Raw genomic sequence first — 25,162 nt, 5'->3', positions numbered from 1 at the left:
CGTATAAGAGGCGGACGGTCCGCCATTCATGAAGTTTTTCACCAGAGGCTCTGATCAGCAAAAAATTGCAGCGCGGACAGTCCGCCCATGGACCGCAGACGGTCCGCCAGATACACCGGTAAGCTTCGGTTACACCGATGATGTGTCCACTAAGGAAGCGCGGACGGTCCGCCAAGTATCCGCGGACGGTTCGCCTGAGATAAGTTGAATCTGCTTAGTTGAAGATATCAAATAAGTTGATCAAGAAAAGCAAGCAACACCCAAAGTAGAGAGATTCATGAAAATTCAAGTGATATTCAAATGGTATTCTCTCATGCAAGCAAAAATCAAAGAGATGAAGCAAGCCAACCACAACAAGATAGTGATGATAAGTGGTATTCATTTCATATGGGTGAAGAATGGTTTTCATATTGGTATTCATTGTCTTCACCAAGCTATTATAATTGGACTTCATGATGCTAGTTGGAGAGCTAAATTAGAATCTAATGACTATTCTCTACTCCAACATAGTAAGGTGAAATTGCTTGACATATGCATTCATAATATGCTAAGGACATGATTAGTGCATATAGTCATATATAGTGATCATTCATGAAAAATAAAATAATTTTAAATGTTTTATGATGCCACTATTGCTTCTATGCTTGATATGATTTAGTGGTAACATATGACATGTTCATGAGCTAGTAAACCCAAGTAGTTGATCTAGAAAATGAGCATTCAAGTGTTTAACTCAACATTGTCAAGATAACCCTTAGAATGAGGTGTGAAAAAGCTTGTCATTGGTTCAAACCGAGTTGAATTATTTGGGCAAGTAGTCTAGATCAAGTCAAAGAGAAAGAAGCTCATGGAAACAATCTAGTTCAATAATTGATTATCAATGTCAAATTCAACAAAGTGATCCATCATGATTTTACAAGTGATACTAGATTCAACAAAAGGTATATCATTGTATCTCTACAAGTGATATACATGGTCATACAAGTGGTATCCATCATGATTTTACAAGTGATACTAGATTCAACAAAAGGTATATCATTGTATCTCTACAAGTGATATACATGGTCATACAAGTAGATCTAGTGCAACAATGGTGGTTCCACAAGTGATCCTCAACTTTAAGTGATCAATTCAAATCAAGAAAGCTACCCTCATCAAGAAGAGCTCAAGATTCAAGTAGATTGACAAACACTTTGACATAGGAGGAGGAGCCCCACTACAAGGTATCAAGGTCAAGGATCCTACTAGTGTCCTACATGTGGCATTTCAAGGTGGTCTTCATGCTTCCACATATTGTTGTTACAAGTGGTGTCAATTCCAATCAAATTGAAAGTGTCCATCAAAAATGAAGATTCAAGACTCAACCATCTACCCAAGTCCAACTCTTTGTATCAAACCACAAGCGCTTCATATGATTGCCTACAAGGGGTATTCAAGTGGTAACCCTATAAGTACAAGAGGTACAACTTCAAGTGGTAGCCATTGATCTTCACATGGCCAATTTCATGTGGTTTCGGCCCTTTTATGGTCATTGATGACAAAGGGGGAGAGGAATGAACAAAGATATGAATTATCCTTGGATGACAAAGGGGGAGATGAGATGAGAGTGCGATCATGGACATGGATCAAGAGGAGCAATATTGAGGAGGATCAATATTCTTGGACAAGAGGAGCACACAAGTAGGGGGGGCAAACTCATGAACTTAGTTGTTTGCATTTGATATGTGCATATTCATGTGCTTGCTTGCATTTGCATAAGTTTTAAAATTTATATATGCATTGCTTGTGTGTGATGTATGCTAGTCATAGAACTTGATTGATGATTTGATAACTAGCATGCATAGATTGTAGCAAGACATTTTTTTTACAAGTGAATCAAGAGTCTTGCTAATATTGTTGATCTCATGAGGTATCTTGAGTGTTTGATGAATGTCTAGTTACTCGGTGATGCTAAGGAATGAACTTCAAAGATGCAACTCAAATTGGTATCACGCTTCAAAGGTTTATCCTATATACCTTAGCATCACTTAGTAGTGATAACAATCCCACAAATTTCATATTTATGCATGTGTGTTAGTTTAAAACCAAATCTCTTGAGCACATATGTAGGGGGAGTTATCACTACCAAGTTGGATTTTTACGGTTCTTATCCAATCTTTTACAAGTGGTCTTAATGATGGATAAGAAACATAAAATCCAAAACCAAGTTAGCTATTTACACGTGTGTGAAGTGCTAGCTTGGAATATACTTAATTTCCATATCTTTGTAGAGTTGTCATCAATTACCAAAAAGGGGGAGATTGAAAGGCCCTTGTTTGGTTTTGGTCAGTGGCGGAACCAGGATTGAGTTGAACCCCGGGCCGAGTTTTAAATATAGTTGTGACAAAAACCAGACGTCGACAAACTCATAGTTCAAAAGATACACGAGAATATAATAGAAGTTCAAAAAATACACGAGAACATAATGGAAAGATAGAAAACATACAACAAGTGTCATCGCGAAGTAGTATATTTATTCTTCTTCAACAATTTTTTAGGCGTCTTCAGCAATTTTTTGGGCCGAACCCCGTGTCATGGCACGGGTGGCCCGGGGTGTACATCCGCCACTGGTTTTGGTAATTGAGTGACAACTTAGGTGGACTAATAAGTGTTTATGTTGAGATACACAGTAGATTAGTCCACACAAAGACACTAGTATGAGCAACATGTGCCATGGAGGAGAAATGGCTAAGGGTTGATGCTATGCTCATATAGTGTGATCGAGGAGCTCATTGCATATGAGACATGACATGGAGTTATGTGACCAAAGTGGAGAAGATCAAGACAAGCCTTTGCTTGATGGACCGGTTGCAATGGAGAAGGGCAAGTCAAGGCTTTGAAGCGAGGGACCGCGAGGTGGTGAAGCTTGAGCAAGATTTGGCGCCAATGGACCGAGGCAACGGTGAAGAGCGAGCAAGGTCAAGATCGATGGACCATAGAGGTCATGTGATGATATGGAGAGGATCATATCATTTAAGAAAGATAAAGTCAAGTGTTGACTCATGATGATGATCAAAAGGCTTGATGGTGTTTGGTGCTTGTGTGGCATCAACATTTGGGAAGATGAAATGGAATGCGCAAGGCAAAGGTATGACTTGTATGGCATTTCATTTCACCGGTCAAAGGTTGTGTAGAGAAGTGCATGACCGGATTTAGGATAGATGGACGTACTATCAAGAGGGGCAAACTTGTTTGCATATCGGTCATCTAGTGCCACTTGAGCGATCTAACATTGCGATGTTGCTAGGATCGAGTGACGTGGTGAGATCAAGTGAAAGTTCTTTGAAAATAATTATGAAATGCTAACACACATGCACATGGTGTTGTTCACATGGTGGTGTTGGCACATTTGCAAAGGAGAAAGAGTTGGAGTTGATGTTTATCAACTTGGGGATGCAAGAAAGGCTTTTTCGGTGTTCTTCGGAGATTAGGTTGGCTCTTGTAGTGAAATACTGTTTTGATCCATTGTGTTTTGGATGAAATATTCAGTTGGGTTGTGTAGCCCTCTGAATAAGCTTTCCATAGAGTCCAAGATCACCAAATTTGGACATTGGAGTTAAGAGTTATGGCCGTTTTACCGAGGTACATTTCTGCTGAAAATAGACCTGCGGACGGTCCGCTCCTGGGGGGCGGACAGTCTGCCGTTATCTCGGATGTGCTCAAACAGAACCGTTTTTGGCTCTGTTGGTGGTCCAAAATGAACTGCGGACCGTCCGGTCCGTGGGGGCGGACCGTCCGCCTTTAAAAGCTGAAACGGGCGCAGAAACTTGGTTGTTGTGTCTTGGTTGTCCAAATTGTACTGCGGAAAGTCCGGCCCTTGGGGGCGGACGGTCCGCCTCCTACTGAAAATTCTGGGACAGAAACACTGCGGTTTCTGTGTGTGCTCACTTTTTGAACGGCGGACGGTCCGTCCCTGGGGAGCGGACAGTCTGCCGGTCACTTCCAGATTTAGTCAGAGACGTTTGCAAATCGGTTGGTTCGAAAATTTTGAACCGCGAATGGTCCGCCCCAGGGATGCGGACAGTCCGCCCGGGGCTCTAACGGTCGACTCTGACACAATCATTGCAGTTCTTGCCGTTGGTTTTGAATGGCGGACGGTCCGGTCTCTGTGGGGCGGACAGTTCGCGAAAACTCTATTTTCACGGGATTTGAGTGTAACGGCTAGTTTGGTGCCTCCCTCTATAAATAGAGGGTGTGGCCGGCCATTTGAGGTTGCTGAGCACCTTGGGGACTTGGTGTCGATGTGTGAGAGTGCTTGAGATCCCTCTACTCACTCTAACTTGATAGTAATCATCCGATCGAGTGAGAGAGCGATTCTAGTGCGATTGCTTTGAGAGATTGCATCGAATGGCACTAGGTGATCGTGTTGCAAGCCGTGTGCTTGTTACTCTTGGAGGTTGCCACCTCCTAGATGGCTTAGTGGCAAGAGGCTCCGTTGAATCCCGCAAGAAGATTGTGCGGTGCTCCGGAGAAGAGATTGTGAGGGGGTATTGTGCTCACCCCGCGGGAGCCGCGAAGAGCAACTCTAGTTGAGCGAGACGTTAAGAGCAACAAGTGGTCCGGCCGGATCATGTGCTAGAGCTCGGTGTGAGCACTCCACGTGGGAGAGTGTGACTTGAGAGTCACCACTAGTAAGAGGATCGGCGGCAACCTTGGAGCTTGTCTCAACGGGGATTAGCTTGGTGACAACCAAGTGAACCTCAGGATAAAAATCACCGTGTCAATTTTGTCTATTCTTCTCGGTGGTTTGCATTCTCCAAATCATAAGCCTTGTATTTACATTCATCTATATCTTGTGCTTGTGTAGTTGCTCTCTAGTGATTAGTTATCTTGTGTAGCTTGCTAATCATCTTCTTGCTTGTGTAGCTAGAAGTAGAGATCCTAGTGTAACTAGGTAGCTTGTGTAGCTTAATTAGTTGCTCGTGCTTAGATTGTGTAGCTAAGCAAGTTGAGCTCTTGGATTTGGATTGTGTATCCTTGTCCTTGAGCATCTAGTGAGTTTAGGTTTGGTTTTGTGCTTTTGCTCATTAGAATTGTGTAGGAGCTCTCCCGGTTTGTGATGTAGTAGTGCTTAGCCTTGTGTGACTTGGCATTAAAATTGTTAGAAGAGCTCTTACTAGCTTGGCACTCCATTTGCTTTGTTTAGGATCTTTTTGGAGGTGCCTTAGAGTCATAGTTAGAGGGGTGCAGTCTTGGCTAAGCGAATAGTTTCAATTCCGCATAAGTTTCGGTTAGCCGGTGCAATTAGTTTTAGAAAGGACTATTCACCCCCCTCTAGTCCGCCATCTCGACCCTACAGCGAGGCCCCCGTGCGTTGTGTGTTCGCGGTGGTGACTGCGAGGCAGCCAGCGTGCGGTCCGGATTCTGTGTTTTCACCCTGCCAGATGGTGTGTAATGTTGCAACGGCACTACGGCGTCAGGTCCTGCATAGCGGTGGCCTTCTCGGTGCGGTGCGGTCTGTTTCTCTCGTTTCTCCATCGACACGGGGCTATGCCTTGCTGGCGGCTTCATGGGATGGAAAAGGTTGTTAGCCACTGCGGCTAAGTTTCGTTTCTGCCTCTGGTTCCTTGAGCAGTCTGAGTTGAGTTGTTTTTCGCCGCGTGCTGATGCCCCATTCCAACGCGCCGGCATGTGTTTCCTTCTTTTTATTTTTTTCTGGTTTTGGCCTTCCAGAGACTTAACCTTGTATTTTTCCTACTATATCAATGAAACACACTCGTCGAGTGTTGTTCGTTCAAAAAAAATCACTAAACCGTGACACCCTATTGTTCGTTCAAAAAAAAATCACTAAACCGTGACACCCTAAGAACGGTTGTATTAGGCATTTTTAAAACCTAAGAATCCAAGTACGTGTAAAAACATATTTCAAAATCTATCATGATATTCACTAGGTTTTATATATGTTACTATTTCTACCACCGTCCTTCAAGTGGGAATCACGATGTTGAGTTTAATCTCGTGCATTGTAATCATGTAGATGCATGTTAGGATCATGTTTCATTTCCTTAGCTGCATGTTTTGACTCGGTGTACAAGGCCAGAACCGTGCTGCATTCACAGTGCGGCTCAGCGGACTTCTCGCCACGCCACGCATGAAACGTTCTTGCGCACCAGGCGGGCACGACGCAGCGTGAGCAGGCGTGGCAGGGTTCTCGGATCTTGTATCGTGGGCACCGATGAATAAAAGGGAGAAAACAACCAGAAAAGGTCGCAACGTTTGGCGACGCCACTTTCGGTGTGATCCAGTTCGTTCTCGCGTGCGTGTGAGGTCGAGTGTCCCCGTGCGACGTCGTGTTCGTGGTCACCGCGGATCCTTGAGCGTTGTCGATCACCGTCGGCGCAGCCATTCCGGTAGCCGGCGCCAACAACTGGCATCAGAGCCTCGTTTATGTTCTATAGCGGCTCGGTTAGCCCACCTCGCGAGCCCTCGCGGAAGAAGCGCGTGATCTCATGCGGAAGACCGGCGGCGGCGACCTCGGAAGAGATGACCGGCGAAGACTCACTGCAGAGCCCCATCGGGTCGGCTCGTCAAGCACCATGGCGAGCGGTGTGCGTGAGAGCTCTCTCATGTGGCCAATGCTGACACAATCAAATTACTCCAAGTGGGTAATGTTGATGCAGTGCAATTTTGAAGCAATGGAGATTTGGGAAGCCATCGAGCCATTTGGTGCCGGCGTCAAGCGCTCCCAAGATCGCCAGCCCATGGGGCGCTCCTGTGTTCTGTGTACAGGGAGATGTGGGCGACGATGGGGTCCAAGAAGACGGTGAAGGAGGCGTGGGGGCCGTGAAGAGCATGAGGCAAGGCACAGATCGGGTCAAGGAGGCCCACGCACAGCGCCTGCTGCAGGAGTTCGAGAACTTTGCCTGTAAGGATGGCGAGCTGGTGGATGATTTCGCGATGTGTATCAACACGCTCGCAGCGGAGCTTCGGGTTCTCGGGGAAACCATGCCCGAGAACAAGGTCGTGAGGAAGCTGCTGAGATCACTCCCAAAGCGCTTCAGCCAGATCGGGGTCTCGATCGAGACACTGCTGGATGTGAACACCATGACGATCGAGGATCTAGTGGGGCGTCTGAAGGCTGCCAAGGATCGGTTCGACGTCTACTCCGTCACGGAGCGAGCCGGTCGGCTTCTGCTGTCTGAAGAAGAATGGCTGTCCAAGTATCGCCATCGCCTGAGCCCCGAGGGGTCATCGTCTAGCGTTGGCGAGAAGAAGAACGGAGGATCGGGCAAGCAGAAGGGAGGTGCTCGCGGCGACAAGAAGGAGCCCATCGTCAAGCTCACGTCTAAGGGCACTCCGAGGCGGAAAGGGCGCTACAGAAACTGTGGCATCTATGGCCACTGGAAGGAAGACTGCAAGAAGCTGCCGCGGAGGGAGCGCATCATGCGCAGGTACTGACCAGCCATCACTGCTTCTGTCGACGGTGAGCGCCGTGCGCGCTCAGCCGTGCGACGTCACGCCACCAGCTCTGAGCATGAGACACCAGGTCGTACACCTCAATGAGAAGGAGGTCATCCCGGCTGATCGTGAAGAAGAAGACGACGTCTGGGTCCAAGATACTGGGGCCAGTAACCACATGACCGGGCGGCGTGACGCACTCGTGTCACTGGACGTGTCTGTCGACGGCACAGTGCAGTTCGGCGACAGATCGCACATCGCGATCGAGGGCATCGGCTCAGTGGTGCTCCAATCAAAGAATGACGGCCACAAGGTACTGACTGAAGTCTACTACATTCCTAAATTAAAGAGTAATATTGTTAGTCTAGGCCAACTAGAGGAAGGAAGGTGCAAAGTTGTGTTGGAGGATGGCTTCTGCAGCGTGTTCGACGTTGAACGTTCACTGCAGGCTCATGCACCTCGTGTTGGGAACCGTCTGTATATCTACAGAAGGTTCAGCTTGCAGCTCCTGTCTGTCTGGTGGCCAAAGGAGATGACAAGGCTTGGTTGTGGCGTGGCCGTTATGGCCATCTCAACTTCCGGGCGCTGCGAGAGCTCGGTCAGAAGGGAATGGTGGAAGGCTTGCCACTATTGGACCGTGTTGAGGAGTTCTGCGACAGCTGTGCACTGGGCAAGCAGCAGCGACAGCCGTTTCCTCAAGTGGCGAACTACCGTGCTCATGAACCCCTGGATTTGGTGCATGCAGATCTCTGTGGTCCGATCCGACCAAAGACTCCAGGTGGTAAGAACTATTTCCTGCTCATTGTGGATGACTGCAGTTGTTATATGTGGATTGAACTGCTGGCAACAAAAGATGAGGCATTCAGATGTTTCAAGCGAGTGAAAGCACTGGCAAAAACTAAGCGGGGTGGCAAGCTTCGTGCTTTTCGCAGTGATCGTGGAGGTGAGTTGAACTCCCTGGAATTCAGAGAGTACTGTGATGAGCATGGGATCAAGCACTTTACCACCACACCGTACACACCATAGCAGAATGGGGTGGTGGAATGACGTAATCAAATAGTAGTGGAGATGGCAAGGTGTTTGCTGAAGAGCAAAGGTGTTCCTGGAGAATTTTGGGGTGAGGCAGTCACCACAACAGTTGATCTGCTGAACCGAGCCCCAACAAAGAGTCTTCAAGGGAGGACACCCTATGAGGCATGGTACAACAAGAAACCGAGGGTGCACCATCTCAGAACCTTTGGTTGTGTTGTTCACGTGAAGCAAGTAGGGCCAGGCATCTCCAAGTTGTCAGACAAATCAACACCAATGGTGTTTATCGGCTATGAGAAAGGAACAAAGGGCTATCGGGTGTATGATCCATTAGCCAAGAAACTTCACATATCTAGAGATGTCATATTTGAGGAGGCCAGTGCTTGGGACTGGAAAGAAAAAGCTCGGCATGATCCTGTGGCATTAGTGTTTGATGTGGAGTTCTACACTGTTGCCGGACCAAGAACAATAATTGGAAATGAAGCAGCACAACCTGCAGATCAAGATCAGGGTTCACCTGCCCCAGGTCAGTGGTCAATCAACACTGGCTCAGATGCTGGATCAAATCTAGCAACACCTCTAGGGAGTCCTCCAGCACAGCAGTAGAATATGCAACACCACCAACTGGAGATGCAGTGAATTCAGAAGGGGTGCCAATGAAATTCAGAACACTGTCAAACATCTATGACACCACTGATGAAGTTCAGAACTTTGAGTATAGTGGGTTGTGTTTTCTAGCTGCAGAGGAGCCCAGGAGTGTGGATGAAGCACTGAGTGAGAAGTGTTGGAGAGAAGCCATGGATGCTGAAATGAATTCAATTCAGAGCAATAAGACTTGGGAGCTGTCTGCATTACCTGCTGGACACAGGGCAATTGGGCTTAAGTGGGTTTTCAAAGTGAAGAAAGATCCAGATGGCAACATCATCAAGCACAAAGCTCGGTTGGTTGCAAAAGGGTATGCTCAGCATGAGGGGGTGGACTTTGATGTGGTGTTTGCCCCAGTGGCAAGAATGGAAACAGTGAGGTTGTTATTGGCTCTAGCTGCACAGAAAGGGTGGCAAGTGCACCACATGGATGTTAAATCGGCTTTTCTGAATGGTGAATTGAGTGAGGAGGTTTATGTTCAACAGCCTCCTGGATTTGTTGTCGAGAATGGCAGTGGAAAGGTGCTCAAACTGAAGAAAGCTCTCTATGGGCTACGTCAGGCTCCTAGGGCATGGAATGCAAGGTTGGACAAGGAGTTGCTGAAACTTGGCTTTGTAAGAAACCCACAGGAGCATGCTGTGTACAGAAGATCTGATAAAACAAGCTTGCTTTTGGTGGGTGTTTATGTTGACAATCTTATAATCACTGGGTCAAGTAGAGCAATCATTGATGCATTCAAGAAGGAGATGATGGGCAGTTTCGGCATGAGTGACCTAGGACTGTTGAGTTACTATTTGGGTATTCAGGTTGAGCAGAAAGATGGAATGACTATATTATGTCAGAGCTCTTACACTCTGAAGATTTTGGAGCAGGCAGGAATGAAGGGTTGTAACCCCTGCAGTGTTCCATTGGAGAACAGACTGAAATTGAGCAAGAAAGATGAGTCATCCCCAGTTGATAAAACAAAGTTCAGAAGCATCATAGGAAGCCTGAGATACCTAGTGAATACAAGGCCAGATATTGCCTTTGTTGTTGGGATAGTGAGCATATTCATGGAAGGTCCGAGAGCAACACACTGGGCAGCAGTCAAGCAAATTCTCAGATATCTGGCAGGGACAGTGAACTATGGCTTTGTTTACAAGGGGCCGAGTGTTGGTGATCCTGAGTTGGTTGGATTCAGTGATAGTGACTTGGCTGGTGATGTTGATGACAGAAAAAGCACAAGTGGTTCAGTGTTTCTATTGGGATCAAATCTGGTGACTTGGGTGTCACAGAAGCAAAGAGTAGTGGCACTCTCATCTTGTGAGGCTGAATACATTGCCAGTGCAAATGCAGCCTATCAAGGGATATGGCTCAGTCGGCTTCTTGGTGAATTGCTGGGAGTCCAAGCACCAAAGGTGAGGCTGATGGTTGACAACAAATCGGCAATTGCTTTAAGCAAGAATCCAGTTCATCATGACAGAAGCAAACATATCGACACTAAGTATCATTTCGTTCGAGACTGTGCTGATAGAGGGGAGGTCGACATTGATCATGTGGGCACTGCTGAACAGCTAGCAGACATCCTGACCAAGGCGCTTGGGCGTGTCAGGTTTGTGGAGCTTCGCCAGCAGCTGGGAGTCGTCGAAGTGCAGCGAGATTAGGGGGTGAAATGTTGAGTTTAATCTCGTGCATTGTAATCATGTAGATGAATGTTAGGATCGTGTTTCATTTCCTTAGCTGCATGTTTTGACTCGGTGTACAAGGCCAGAACCGTGCTGCGTTCACGGTGCGGCTCAGCGGACTTCTCGCCACGCCACGCATGAAACGTTCTCGCGCTCCAGGCGGGCACGACGCAGCGTGAGCGGGCGTGGCAGGGTTCTCGGATCTTGGATAGTGGGCACCGATGAATAAAAGGGAGAAAACAACCAGAAAAGGTCGCAACGTTTGGCGACACCACTTTTGGTGTGATCCAGTTCGTTCTCGCGTGCGTGTGAGGTCGAGTGTCCCATGCGACGTCGTGTTCGCGGTTACCGCGAATCCTTGAGCGTTGTCGATCGCCGTCGGCGCAGCCATTCCGGCAGCCGGCGCCAACACACGATTATTCACGAAGACCAATACCCTGCCCTAGTGCTCTCTTACTCTTGGCGCAAGCGAGCAGTAAGGCGACTCCTTGTCGTTGGTCTGTATAGTAGGCACGGGCACAGGCGCACGGCTGCGTCCCCTCCGGCCCTCCCTGACCCTTACGACCGGTTGGCCGGCGGCCGATTTTCGGAACTTCCATGAGCAGGTATGGCAGACGAGACAGAGAGGACTCAAGATTTCTTCCGTTAAGGAAATCGATGATGCCCCTGTGTTTCTATCTTTGACCGCCATTTGCTCCAGAGTGCAGACTAAAAGATGCACGGGTTGTTGGGATAACGGCAATGCCAAATGCACTACTTTATCCCTCAACTTGTGATGACTATTGAGGAGAATATCTACCAACAGATATGCAGCAGAAGAATAAGAATCACATGCACAAGAGACAACAATTTACGTGGGAAAACCTCCTCAATGTGAGGAGTAAAAACCCACGGGACCAATCGGTCCACTCCAAGCTTCCACCATAATAAACAAATGGTTACAAGGAGTCTTATCTAGGACCTCTAGAGGATTACACCAGCAGCAACACATTCACCATCATACACTTGGCATCAACAATATCAACAACTACAACTATCTAGCAAGAGGTATGACCACTGTCAATAGAGAAGTCACATATTCTGTCCCCTTCGGTAATCAGTTCATATCTCACAAACCACAGCTTCCCTATGCACAAATTTTGGTAGGCAAGTAGATCTACGAGTCCTCTGACTACTGACCAAATTTCAGCTCAAACGCACACTTTTTAACTACTCAAACAATTCATCTACCGAAACTGCTCTGTGCTGAAACTGCAGTCGCCCGAACTGACAAAACCCCTATCAAATCTGATGCTCTGCTCAACCGATCCTCAAACCCACTGACCAGATCGAAGTACTCTAAGTGTAGAACGAGCTCACCAAGTTTAGCGCAAATCCAAGCACGTTTGAGCCTCCAATCACTGGCTTGAAGCAGATTGGTTTACAGCCACCAAATCTGGACATATTTGCTTCTCCTTCTTCCTCTCTTCTCTCTAGTTGTGTTGTGTGTGTTCTGCTCTCCCACTCACCAAAAGTATCGGCCAGCACCTGGTAAAGATGTGGGTAGTGATTCCTTGCTTGCTACTAACTCCCACTAAGGAGCAATCTCAACCATTGATCCAAGAATTATCAATGGTGCACAAGTAGTTGGGCTTGTGGCTGTCTTTATGTTTTTGCTGGGCTCCAAATCATCCTCATGTGAAGGGATAACCCAACACGGGTAACAGTAGACACTGATAAAACTACAAATTCGGAACAAGATAGGCATAGAATTATTGATTAATAACAGTATTTGAAGCACCAAACCGGAGCTCATTCTCCTGACTATGATGATACTACAGATGAGGCAATGTGAAAATACAACAGATGTTGGGATCGCTCACTCACGAACATGAACAAAACACAGAGAATTTTGTGACGCAGCCCACGCCAGCTCTCGTCGTTCAAGTACATGCAAATAGATACATCCGGCCAGTCCACTAGCCAGTCCGGAACTCATGCTACATGCCCACGTTCTAACTACATGCTAATGACCATGCAACAAACTAATCATCAACAGCCATGATGGCGAGTCTCACCACGCCACACGCAACTCCACTGACTTTGACCGACTCACTCGGCTAAGGGTGTGTTTAGTTCGCTTTGCATTTTGCGTTTTTGCAAGAAAATCTTTAACATTTGAAGTACTAAATGTAGTCTAATCACAAAACTAATTACAGATCTTGTCTATAAATTATGAGACGAATCTAATGAGCCTAATTAATCTATCATTAGAGTATGTTTACTGCAGCATTACTGTAGCAATTTAGTGTCTAATCACATCCTAATAAGGCTCATTAGGTTCGTCTCGCGATTTACAGTCCACTTGTGTAATGCGATTTATTTTTCGACTACATTTAGTACACCATACAAATGATTTACAAAAAATTTGCGTTTTATCTTTTGGCATCTAAACACGGCCTAACTTGACTGCTCCTTGCATGAAATCCGGCTGCTTCTCACATAGACACAAATGCAGCCGCAGCGCTGCAGCTTCCATGTACTTTAATATTTTCGGGTCTGAAACAAGAACGCGTGTGTATATGTATTGGTTTCTCCATAGTCTGAGACTCTGAGTTTGTGTGCTGTGTGGACATGCACACAAAAAGCAGGCCAGGTTCAAGCCCATCAGTTCTCACTTCCCACACATTCCAATCATATCAGCTCAAATCTATTTCAGCCGTAATAGACACGCAAATAGCGGGTACTATACGGCAAGTGTAGGGGGTGGGCCCATTTAAATTCAAGGGTATTCAACTGAATCCTATTATTTTTAGCAAAACAATTATATATGTACTATATTCCTTGTATATGACTCAAAAAATGAAAAAGTTTCCAGTATAACAGGTCTCCGTTGTCTCCATCTCTCATTCACGCCCAAGAACGATAGTAAGCCCACCACTGCCCCTTCCCCCCTTTGCGAGTTCGAGCGGCTGCCCCCACCAGCGCCCACACTCGCCAGGAAGCATGCTGATCAACCAACGGTTCAGTTTGCAGAACATTTTTTTTTGGTAGTTTGCAGAACATCTGTGAGAGAAGCTTGCGCAAGTCGTAGCTGGCTGTCCGGTCCGGTCAACTGCATGCTCTGGTGTGATGGCTGCGTTGTAGGGATATAAATGGTTACGGATATTTTCCGACCATATTCGATTTTGATTCGGTTTGGAAGGATTTTTATCCGTTCGTATCCGATTGCAAATATTCAATTTTCGTAACCAATTCGTACCCGTATACTAAAAATTACATTTGTATAATATCGTTATCCATTACAATTTTATTCGGCAAAAACTAATATTATCTGTATCCGATCCGTATTTGAATAAAAATATAAAAACAAATATGATATTAGCAATATTTATCCGTATTTGATCCGTTTAGCTCCCTACTGTGTTGGCTATAATATTAACTGCAAATTAATGCAATTGGACCCAACCGGGGCCGCGAAGAAGTTGTGAGCTGCATTGCATGCAGGGTGTGTTTAGATCCACGAAATTTTGGGAGAAAATGGCACATCGGACACTGTAGCGTACTATAGCATTTTTCGTTTATTTGTGGTAAATATTGTCCTACCATGACCTAACTAGGTTCAAAAGATTCGTCTCGCAACGTACATCAAAACTATACAATTAGTTTTTTTATTTACCTACATTTAGTACTCCATGCATGGGTTATTTGCTATATTTAATGTTTCGATGTGATTTCGATTAAACACAGCCGCAGAAGATTTTCGTTGGGCCACAGGGTTGTTAGTTGTCTTGTCCGGCTTGGCTGGCAGGGTTGGGTCTCGTACTATCTAGCCGAAGAACACACGCAACAAGTCAACTGCGATATCCACTGCATGCCCTGGTTCTCCCGCGGCGTGGATTCTGTAACTTGCTCAAGCAGGCTCTGTTTGGTTTCCGTTCTAGGATTCTTAGAACAAGGTTTGACTATCTATTAAAGATGTCAAACAAAATCAGTTTACAAACTAAACTTCAGAACTCATACATTAGGAACTCTAACGAATCTAATGAGGTATTTGACTGTGTGATTAGAGGATAGTTACTGTAACATCACTGTATACAATCATCAATTAATTACTATCATTAGATTTGTCGCGAAAAATTATATCAATTCCTATGCATACAAGATTCTCATCTCGAGACGCGTGTTCTACAAACACTAGAACAAACCAAACAATATTTTAAGTCACAGGTGACTGCTAAATCCCTTGGGCTTTTCATGCACGACGTTTACACAAATGATGGTTGAGCCCAAATAAGAGCCCAGCTTAGGTGGGGAACGTGCCCAACTCACAGTAGTGGAGACTATGCCTTAGTGGAGACTACATATACACAGAAAGGCGGAATGAGTTGAAAAACACATACATTTTATTTTAGTGCCGAATTAATCCACCATTTCAAACAGTTTCATGCTCCAAAATAAGAAAATAACCTGTTCCTTAGACTTATATCATGCAAGGAATTTATTTTGCTATTTGCAATTTTATATTCTTGTTACTATACATTCTATGGGAATTAGAGAGAAATCGCAACTCTTTTTCGTTACACATAAAAAGGATTTCAAAAGTCAATTTTCTTTTCAATGTCTTTCTTTTTGCAAAATCTTCTTTTTCCTCTTCCACTCATGCAATAGAGAGCAAATGAAACAAGAGCTTATTTTCCCCTATAAATGATAAGCTTCGAAATAGGAATAATGGAATGATGTTGAAGTTAGCTATAATTTTTTTTGATAGCAAATAATGCGAAAACAAGATTGAACACGAGACACGATTTTTACGTGGAAAACCCTTGCGGGGAAAAACCACAGGCGCCAACTGGCGATCTTCACTATAATAAGGAGAGTTACAATGCAGGGAATACAATGAGTCGTCAACCCTTCCCGTGCGGCTTACAAGATGTATATATAGAGCGGACTGAACTGACTACAGTAAAACACGGAAATAAATCTGCTAATCACATAACCCGAACCGTGAGCCCTCCAGACATCCCCACAAGACACATGTTATAATTCGGATCATATCCAACATTTTTATCCAAGCTGGTCTTATCTAAGCTGAGAACTGAAGCTGCACTGATTAGTCTTCAACCTACATGTACAGATCCTGCAAGACGCAAGGAGAAGGAAAAGCAATCGTGCACATTTCAATTGCAGATTTGAATCTAACCACTGAATAATATCGGTAAAACTGTACAAGTCTAATGAATCTAACCACGGACCTCAGGCCTCAGCAAGTTCGCTAATCTTCCACATCTAGCTACTAAGTAGTACTCCTATATGACAATTTTACTGCAGAGCTAAAAATGTCCATGTCTGCAAATGAGCTCGAGGGCCTGCTCGAGGTTGGCGACGACCTCCGAGATGGCCGGCCGGTTATCCCCGCGCAGACACAGGCAGCGCGCCGCCGCGCTCGCCACCAGCTCCAGCGGCTGGAGCTGCCGCGCGGTCGGCGCCGCCACCGGGCGCCTGTCGAGCACGTCCACCAGCCTCCCGGCCTGGATGCTCGGCAGCGCGAACGACGCCAGGGTCATGGTGGCCATGCTCTTGCTCCCATCCTCCCAGACCGTCACGACGGCGGGGTTCCCCGTCAGCGCCTCCAGCATCACCACGCCGAGGCTGTACACGTCGCTCGCCGGTTTCACCCGGCCCGTGCGGAGGTACTCCGGGTCCGCGTACCCGCCCGCGGCGGCGCCGGCGACGGGCTCCACGGGCTGGGACTCCACGCCGGCGGCCCGCCACACGGCCGCGACGAAGCCGGTCAGGCGCGGCGCCCAGGCGGCGTCCAGGAGGACGCTGGAGGAGGTGACGCCGCGGTGGATGACGAGCGGCACGGCGCGGCGGTGCAGGTGCTCGACGGCGCGCCCCGCGCCCAGCAGCGCCCGGACGCGCGCCTCCCAGGACGCCGTCACTGGGGACGACGAGGACGCCCGGCGGCCGTGCAGGTGGTCGCGGAGGGAGCCGTTGCTCGCGTAGGCGGTGACCACGACGCGCTCCGCGCCCTCGGCGCACCGGCCCAGGAGGCGGACGATGTGGTCGTGGCGGAGCGGCGCGAGGATGGCGAGCTCCGTGCCGAAGGCGTCCTCGGCGCCGCGACACCCGGGCTTGAGCCGCTTGACGGCCACCTCCTGCCCGTCGCGAAGCCTGCCCCAGTACACCGTTCCGGAGTCGCCGTCGTCGCTGAGCACGACGGCGAAGTTGCTCGTGGCCGCCGTGATCTCCGCCAGCGTGAACTCCTTATCCCCTACATCCGGCTGGGTCCTCAGGGAGTGGGAGCTCGGCGGCGGCGGCGCGACCCCACCATCAAGGCGGCGGGCAATGCCGATGTGGCTGATGACGGGGACGAGCAGGAGGTAGGAATCGATCTTCCTCTCGACGTCCCTGAACCGCTCGGCCTTGCTGGAGGCGGTGAAGAACTCGTGCGCGCGGCCCCGCCCCTGGCAGGACACGACGAGGTCGTGCGCCTCCGCGAGCGTGTCGCCCAGCCCGGCCAGCGTCCCCGCGGCCTCCGGGTCCCGCAGGCACGGCAGCAGCTCGGCGAGCATGCCGGCGCGGCGGGCTAGGTGCTCGCAGTCCCTGCGGTTCTGCCGGGCCGTCAGTGCCGCCTGCCGGATCTTGGAGATGAGACCGAGGGGGTCGACGCCGGCGACCTGCGCGACCGCCGCCGCGTTGGCCACCATCCCGTCCCACATCGCAACGGTGGCCTGGTAGTCAATGGAACCCTAAGCTAGAGGTAGCTCCTCCTTTTGCGTGTGCCGCAACCTCTTTCCAATTCTTAAACTGAAACCTGCGATGTCTAATCCAACTCGGCACCTAACCAGCTTGTCAGCATTCCAGCGGTTTTGATGATGCCACCATTTGTCTGACTCGGTTAAGGCAGCATGTACCGAGGTTTTAAATCGTTGGCTAAGGTGTTTAGCGGGATATAGCCAGTATTTAGTAAGCTATAACTAACTTTTGCGGACTAAATGGTATAGCGGGTACTTTTCCTACCAGCCATAGCCGTCGCTATAGCTAGCTATTCAAAATCTTAGCAAACACGTCGATCACATTGGTTGCCATCAACTCCCTCGGGAGTCAGCCCGAGCCCATCAAGGACCTGATCCTCACTGCCAATGGCTGTACTCTGTGCCCTTGACCTGAGTTTTTATTTCTTCATCACAATTCACAAGTTGCAAAGTATTCTTTTGGGGACGCCGGAGATTCCCTCAGTTGGCACTTTTTGCCTGTCTTCTGAACAACCCACGGAGAGGGACTGTGAGAGTGAGTGATTCGTTGACATTGATCGCGAGATGTGGACAACGAGCCTATTGTGTTCTTGCATATCCAAAAGATTAAACGAATAGTACTTATAGAAATCTATACTAGAGAGGATAAAAAATTGAAAACATTTCTCATTAAGAATTAGGTCCATCTCTCTCCTCACATAGAACCCACTTGTTAGGGCTAAAAAGATATCAAAGTTTGGAGAAAATCCTCAAAACTACAATTTAGAAAATGAATCTGCCCAAAAACAAAAAAAAACCTATGAACTCACCCCATCGGTCCCACCACAACCGCTCCACCTACCCCAAGCCTCCCTCTCTCCGCTCCTTAATCTTAGAGCTAATTGATGCTAATTACTTATCATTTTAAAAAGAAATTAAATAAGATGAGAGAGTTTCCTATCATTTTAGAAATAAATTAAAGACTGTGAGAGACTTGCATATTATTTTAGAAATAAATTAAATGAGGTGAGAGAATTGCCTAATATTTTGGAAAGAATTTAAAGAACGGAAGAGAATTGATAGTAATTGCCAGTGATGCATTTTCCATGTATATTTTTCCTATGATGCACTTTTCATGATAATTTTTTAAAGGTCATATGGTACACTTTTTATGTACATTATTTTAAAACATTTTATGGTACACTTTCCATGTACATCATTTTGGAATTGCTATTGGTGCTTGAATCTCCATCTTCTCTGTGGAGTGTCCCTCTGCTGGCCTACTAACTGCCTTCGCCATCACCATCGATGTCGCCATTGCCATCACCATCGTCGTTGTTGCTTCAGCGGCCACGATTCATTGTCGCCATCACCATCGCCACTTGCATGCAGTGTTGCCGGCCCTCATGGACTGGTGTGGTTTAGAACGTATCAAGGTTCTTTTTTTTACTAGGTCCGTGCCCGTGCGTTGCTACGGGAAGAAAAAAATTCAAAGCAATACACAGAACATGAGCGATATGGTGGTGATATAACAAACAAAATGAGCTCAAACACGAAGCACCTAAGTGCATATCTGCTTTTTTGAACACGCCATATATGTTAGTCACATGATCCATGTTTACCACAAGTCCTTAATTTTATCTACTCAAGGAAAACCCTAAAAGAAATCCTATTTAAATTTATTTATTAATATATCTGGCCCCACAAAATTTGATCCTCTGTTATTTGCTTGCTGAAAAAAATGGCAACAATCGATTAATGCTGCCCAAAAAATTACGAATGGAATTTCATAACTTCTTAATCATTCAACATGACCAGAAACACTGTACAGCTCCGCTAGTCCTCCTTGGGGACTATACTAAAACCTGAAAGACGTGGGAAAGTATCAAACTACAAATCATCAGACTGTATAACCATTATAGAGCTTTCACAAATTATTAGAATCTAATCAGGTGTCACATTAGAATCAAGCCATCATGCATCAATTACCAGGATCATATCATAATCAAGCCATCATCCCTCAAATTGTAGAAAGCTCAACAGATATTTAATCAGGCAATGAAGTTACCTGGAAGCTTTGCATCATCAATGTATTGAACCATCCAATTGAACCATACTGCATTTTGAACAATGGAATAAGTATGGGTTCAATCTTTCCGAATTCTGCCTCCCTGCTTAGGAACAATGGTCCCTGCTGAGGAACAATGGAATATATCATGTTTACGGTACTCCTACTTCCATCCCATAGTGTCCAATCATCTACAACCAAGAAGCTACTACAAGAAAATTCTAGTTACAAGGTTCAGGTGGTCAGAAAATTATTCAGCTCAGAAATCATCAACGCAATGCTTGTGACAAGGTAAGTAGAAAATAAATTGACCTAATTTATTTTGAATATGGCGGAATGATGTAAAATTGTTATATATATATTGTAGTTGATGTACAGGTGAGTGGGCTCCTTACAGTAGCAAGTTCATGGTATTTTAACAAGAATAATAACATGCCAGATGCATGAAATAATTCTTCAGTTGACCTTGACGATATTTTATCACTACCAGAAACAGGAAATTCCTGTCGGCCAAAAACCGTCAGGAATAACAAAAAAGCCGTCAGGAATGGTTTTCCCGACGGCCAACCGTCGGGAACCATCCGACAGGAACCGCTCGTCAGGAAAGAGTAATATTCCCTGTCGGATGGCCGACAGGAAACAATCCCTGTCGGTAATTCCTGTCGGGGTGAGGTTTGACCAGTCAACCCTTGATTTTGCCACTGCCGCCGTCAGGAAAAATAAACCGACAGGAATTTCCAGTTCTCCTCTGCCAGCTAAACCATCAGGTAAAATGGACACACCGACAGGAAAAACAATATAACATTTGTTTATAAAATACACTACCAATTTAATTCAGATGTTCACACCCCCAACATTTATACAGCCAACATGTCACATCACATATGAATCACATATAAGTCGCCACATTTCAATTGGCACTAGCAGATCACATCTAAATTAAGTCATCCAAGTGTCCACCCTGTTTATCAAGGACTTTACACAGCAACATGCATGCATATCCAGCATGTCCAGCTCCAACACTTGTACCAAGGAGCAAGTTACAATCACAGTCACGAGTCGAGTACACATGATGTCAACTACACAAAAGCAGGAAGTTCAGCAGATGTACTGCTAGCCAATGGAGAGGCCATTTCACTCTCTTGCTAACTTCATGTTGCTAACTATTACACAAAAGGTTAGCCTTCACAAAAGATGTACGTTGTACCCATCCCCATTTCATTCCAGACTAGGGTCATCTTCATTGTCACGGTTGCCACTACCAAAAGCGTCATTGTCATGGCTCCTGCATGGAGAACCATTGTCTGCAATGCCATTTCCATTGGCAGAACCACCATTTTCAGCATGTGATGACTGACTAACCTACAAAGTGGTAGTAGGAATCAAAAGGCAGATACAAATCCAGCACAGAATGCGAATAGGTCAACATAACATCATGTTAGTTTTGTAATGGAGCAGAATTGAAAAGTACTATATATGCAATAGGTCTGGAAAATTCAACAGGTCTATTTGATAGCTAACTACAAAAATATATTATTATTTTTACTATTTGTTGGGACAGACATGGAAGGTATGTGACTGGTTTTGCACATATGAACACACTAGCATAAGAGAACTAACACTAGTGATTGATATAAACTGCTAATCCAACATTTATAATATAATTTATTCCAAGTGAGATGTTGTGAGATATGCAGGGACCCTCTGCAAAACATGAACAGAACAAGCCATAAAAGAGCATGGTAAGGTAGCACACCTGCTCACTTGATTGTGCACATGTATTTGCTTCTCGCAAAATGGTGGCGATTTCTTCTGGTATTGGCATGTTTAGCTTGGCATAAAAATCCTACAACATACAATGATTAGGAAATGCTTCTAAGAATTATAAGGTGACTACAAAATATGTTGAACTGACTCAATTACCGGCATTTGTTTGATCAAAACAAGTCCAATCTGATAGCCCTTCTCCAAGTGTGCATTCCGCCTCACAAGATATTGGTAAGATGCCGAGCTTGGTTGCCTTGTGGAATTGGATGTCCTACCACTTTCTTTCATATCACATTTTCTTATAGCACCATTTGCTATTGGCACACGGCCATGAGCTAAGCCATTCCCACTACTATACAGGACATCAGCATCAAGCTTCCCTTCACTTTTACGTTGTTCATAGTCATCTGGATGCAAAGCTTCAAGAGTAGCAAAATAATCATCCTAATAAAAGAAAAAACACTCAAATTATCCTTCAAATTATGTCAAAGATTTGAAGTTTGAAGTGCAGCAACTTACAACACGCCTTTGGGCTTTCTCTGTTGGGATTGGACCACTTTTGCCATTATCATCACAATTGTTCACACCTGACTTCATGCAGCAGTAAGTATTGATATCAGAGGCAGCTTCAAGGCCATACTTCTTTGCCTACGATACAAGAGATGTAATCAGCAATAATACAAACAAGGGACATTACAGCAGTACGAGAAGCAATCACTGACTTACCAAATATCGCTTGGTCTGCCCATATGGTCGAGACCCGCCCCTGTTTTGAGCGAAATCAGGCTGCATGCGTGAGTCTTGAGCAAGGCGACGCTTCTTTAAGAATTCCTGTGAGCACCAATAACTACAAATCTTGCGCCATGCCTCCTCCGAAATCCATTCTGGCTTAACCTTCAAATATTGTGCTTCACGGAGCAATTTCTTGCGTGCCACTATATCCTTTATCGGCTGTTGTAGAACATCATCATAATAGGCCTTCACAGCACTCACACGAAGCTCGTACATCATGTTTCTGCATTGTTTGGCAGCAAACCTCTCAAGAACTTCCTCAGCATGTGATCTATGTTCATCATCCACTGAATAGATGCTCTGCATTGAAATATAGAATAATCATCTCATATCCATCTATGCTAATAAATCTCATGAAACTGAACAAAATAATAGTAGTTTTAGAACATTGTACTCACCCAAAACTCTTCTCTGAAACGATCAGCAGCAGTCATCCCATCTTCATCTTTGGTAATACTATAATGAGTCCAATTCTTTGCATAAAATGTTTTCTTAGGATTCTCTTTAATAAGGGAAGGGTATTCAAGTTTCAGTAGTGCTGTTATTTGACCACCAATCCCCATTTCCATGTCAGATGAATCATTCACAAACTCAAATTGCCTATAAGTAAAAGTAAAGTGGACCATTATAGGACAGCAACATATTTATCTATTCAATGGAAAGCAAACATTATAGGACAGTGTACTATTGCACCATTCACTTGGAAATAAGCAATACAGGACAGCAACACTATTTATCCATTAAGTTGCAAAGAAGAATTATAGCACAGTTTGGTAGGTTGGAAGATGTACTCACTCTTCACCAAGGGGTCTAATAGGAATTTGTTGGCCATTTGGTGGACTTCTCAGCTTAGTAGGTCCCCTCTTCTTTTTTTTGATTTCTTCCTCATTGTTGTTGGAGCTGCCATTGCCATTCTCATCACTCAGATCAGTACGATCAGTAGGATCGCTGCGAACAGGTCGGTGCCGAAAACTCCTCATGTCCTGTATAGGAACATACCATGCTGTTAGTAATTATAGATGTAACTAGAAAAGGAAAATAAATATATGTCTGAATATGAAAATAGCAAGTATATAAGCAGGAAAATGTGTAGATTAAACAAAAGCTGAATAAGTCCATTGCAATACATTATAAAGTTACACACTGCAGCAACAAATGAAAAAAGTACAATAAAGACAACACAAGTGGATTTTATTCTCAGTAGTCTTCTTCATCATAGTTTGCATCTGCTAGCTCTTCATCAGTGTCATTCCCATTGTCATCTTCCATTATCTGTTTAGAATCATCTATTTGTCTCTGCAGCACCTCCAATTCTCTTTCATCAACAATCTCATCTGACAAAACAGCAGCTGAATTATCTAAGTCAATTCCTAGATCAATAACAAAAGTGCCTTCCAAACCTTCCTCTTGAAAGAATGTTACATCTTCAGTCAGCCCTCCTATTTCATCAGATTCAGTGCTACTATCAATTGCAAGCAATCGATCTCTAGGTGCAACATGGTACACAACCCACCACTCAGATAGATCTTGTCTACTATTGCAAGCGTATGGTAGATAATACACTTGTTTAACCTGACTTGCTAGCACAAAAGGATCAAAGTTCGAAAGTCTTGAGCTGTGTTTGACCTCTACCAAACCAAGATTTTCTGTGCGCCTAACACCAGCAGGAGTAGGATCAAACCAGTCACACTCAAATATAACAAGCTGAAGTTGCATGCTGCCCTGCCAAGAGATTTTAATGATGTCTTTAATAACACCATAATACTCGAGAAGGTTGTCGTTCTCATCAAAGCTAGAAACACAAACCCCACAATTGGTTGTAGCCAACCCTGCTCTAGTGTGCTCATATGTCTCAGATCGAAACCTGTACCCATTAATATCATAACATCCATAGGTGCTCACTCTTGAACTGAACCCATAAGATATTTGACGCAAGGCTTTGTGAATGCTTGCATTAACTTTGCACTGTAAAGTAAACTTAAAAAATATTAGCATTTTGTTTGACTAACTAAAATTAATTTGTAACTTCAAGTGTGCTAAGGTATTTACATAAGATTTGAACCAGTCAAACAAGTTAGGTCCATAATGATGTTGCTACCACGTCCAGCTTTCCAACCATTCATTCTTAACTCAGAAGTTTGCTGTTCAGTTGGATGCCTTGTTCCCATCCATTGTTCTTCGTCAAACTTTCTATACACACAGAATCAAAATTTAACATGAGATTTGATTTTACAAACTTTCAAAAATTATTACAGTAAATTCAGCACATACTTCAAGAAATCTTCCATCTCTGGTATATTAATTAGTATGTATAAGAATGCAGCCTTGTATTCATGCGTTGAAAGATCACGCATTCTCCTTGGGCAGAAGCACCTTCCAGGTTGTTGAAATATTTCAATATCACAACAAGGCAGAAATGTAGAGGCTCCGTCATCATATCTAGGTGCCTTATTTCTAGCTGAATGAACCTTCGATTTAAAGAAAAGGGAAGCAGAATTTGTGGCCTCCTCAACAAGTTGAGCTTCAACAATGCAGCCCTCAACTCTTGCCTTATTACGTACTTTTTTCCTATGCTTTTGTATAGCCCTAAGAAAATATATCAGATTAAGTAAATACTACCACTAACAAACCAGTAACTTAAGGCTACAGATATTAGAATTGTACCTCTCAATTGGATACATCCATCTATATTGTACAAGACCTCCTAGTCGAACTTCTTCAGGAAGATGAATCATAAGATGTTGCATAGGATTGAAAAATCCTGGTGGAAATATCTTCTCTAGCTTGCAAATAAGAACAGCAATGTTTTGTTCCAAAGCTAATACAGTGTTCTTACTAATTTGTCTAGCACACAACTGTCTATAGAAATAGCTGAGCTCAGCTAGAGCAAGCCAAACATTTTCAGGAAGAAAGCCACGGAAAGCTACAGGAAGTAGACGCTCCATGAAGATATGATAGTCATGACTTTTCATCCCAAATATCTTCTTTTGCTGTAGATTAACCCCTCTTTTAATATTTGCAGCATATCCATCAGGGAACTT

At 45.1% G+C, this 25,162-nt stretch overlaps 1 protein-coding gene and 1 long non-coding RNA gene across 2 annotated transcripts; both read right to left on the bottom strand.

Moving 5' to 3' along the window:
- Positions 1-16,087: 16,087 nt before the first annotated feature.
- On the bottom strand, positions 16,088-17,479 carry LOC120685100 (putative serine/threonine-protein kinase-like protein CCR3). The gene has a single exon (XM_039966938.1). It carries the CDS (start codon positions 17,477-17,479, stop codon positions 16,088-16,090), a length of 1,392 nt encoding a protein of 463 aa, XP_039822872.1.
- Positions 17,480-19,040: 1,561 nt separating this feature from the next.
- On the bottom strand, positions 19,041-20,036 carry LOC120685994. The gene is made up of 2 exons (XR_005679914.1): positions 19,563-20,036; positions 19,041-19,359 (listed from the first exon to the last, which is right to left on the bottom strand). It is a non-coding gene; the product is annotated as an uncharacterized LOC120685994 (long non-coding RNA).
- Positions 20,037-25,162: the final 5,126 nt, after the last annotated feature.

This window comes from Panicum virgatum, chromosome 8N (assembly GCF_016808335.1).
Source record: "Panicum virgatum strain AP13 chromosome 8N, P.virgatum_v5, whole genome shotgun sequence".
Lineage (NCBI taxonomy): Eukaryota > Viridiplantae > Streptophyta > Magnoliopsida > Poales > Poaceae > Panicum > Panicum virgatum.
Note: the sequence above shows the minus strand (reverse complement) of the source record. Positions and strands in the feature narration are given on the sequence as shown.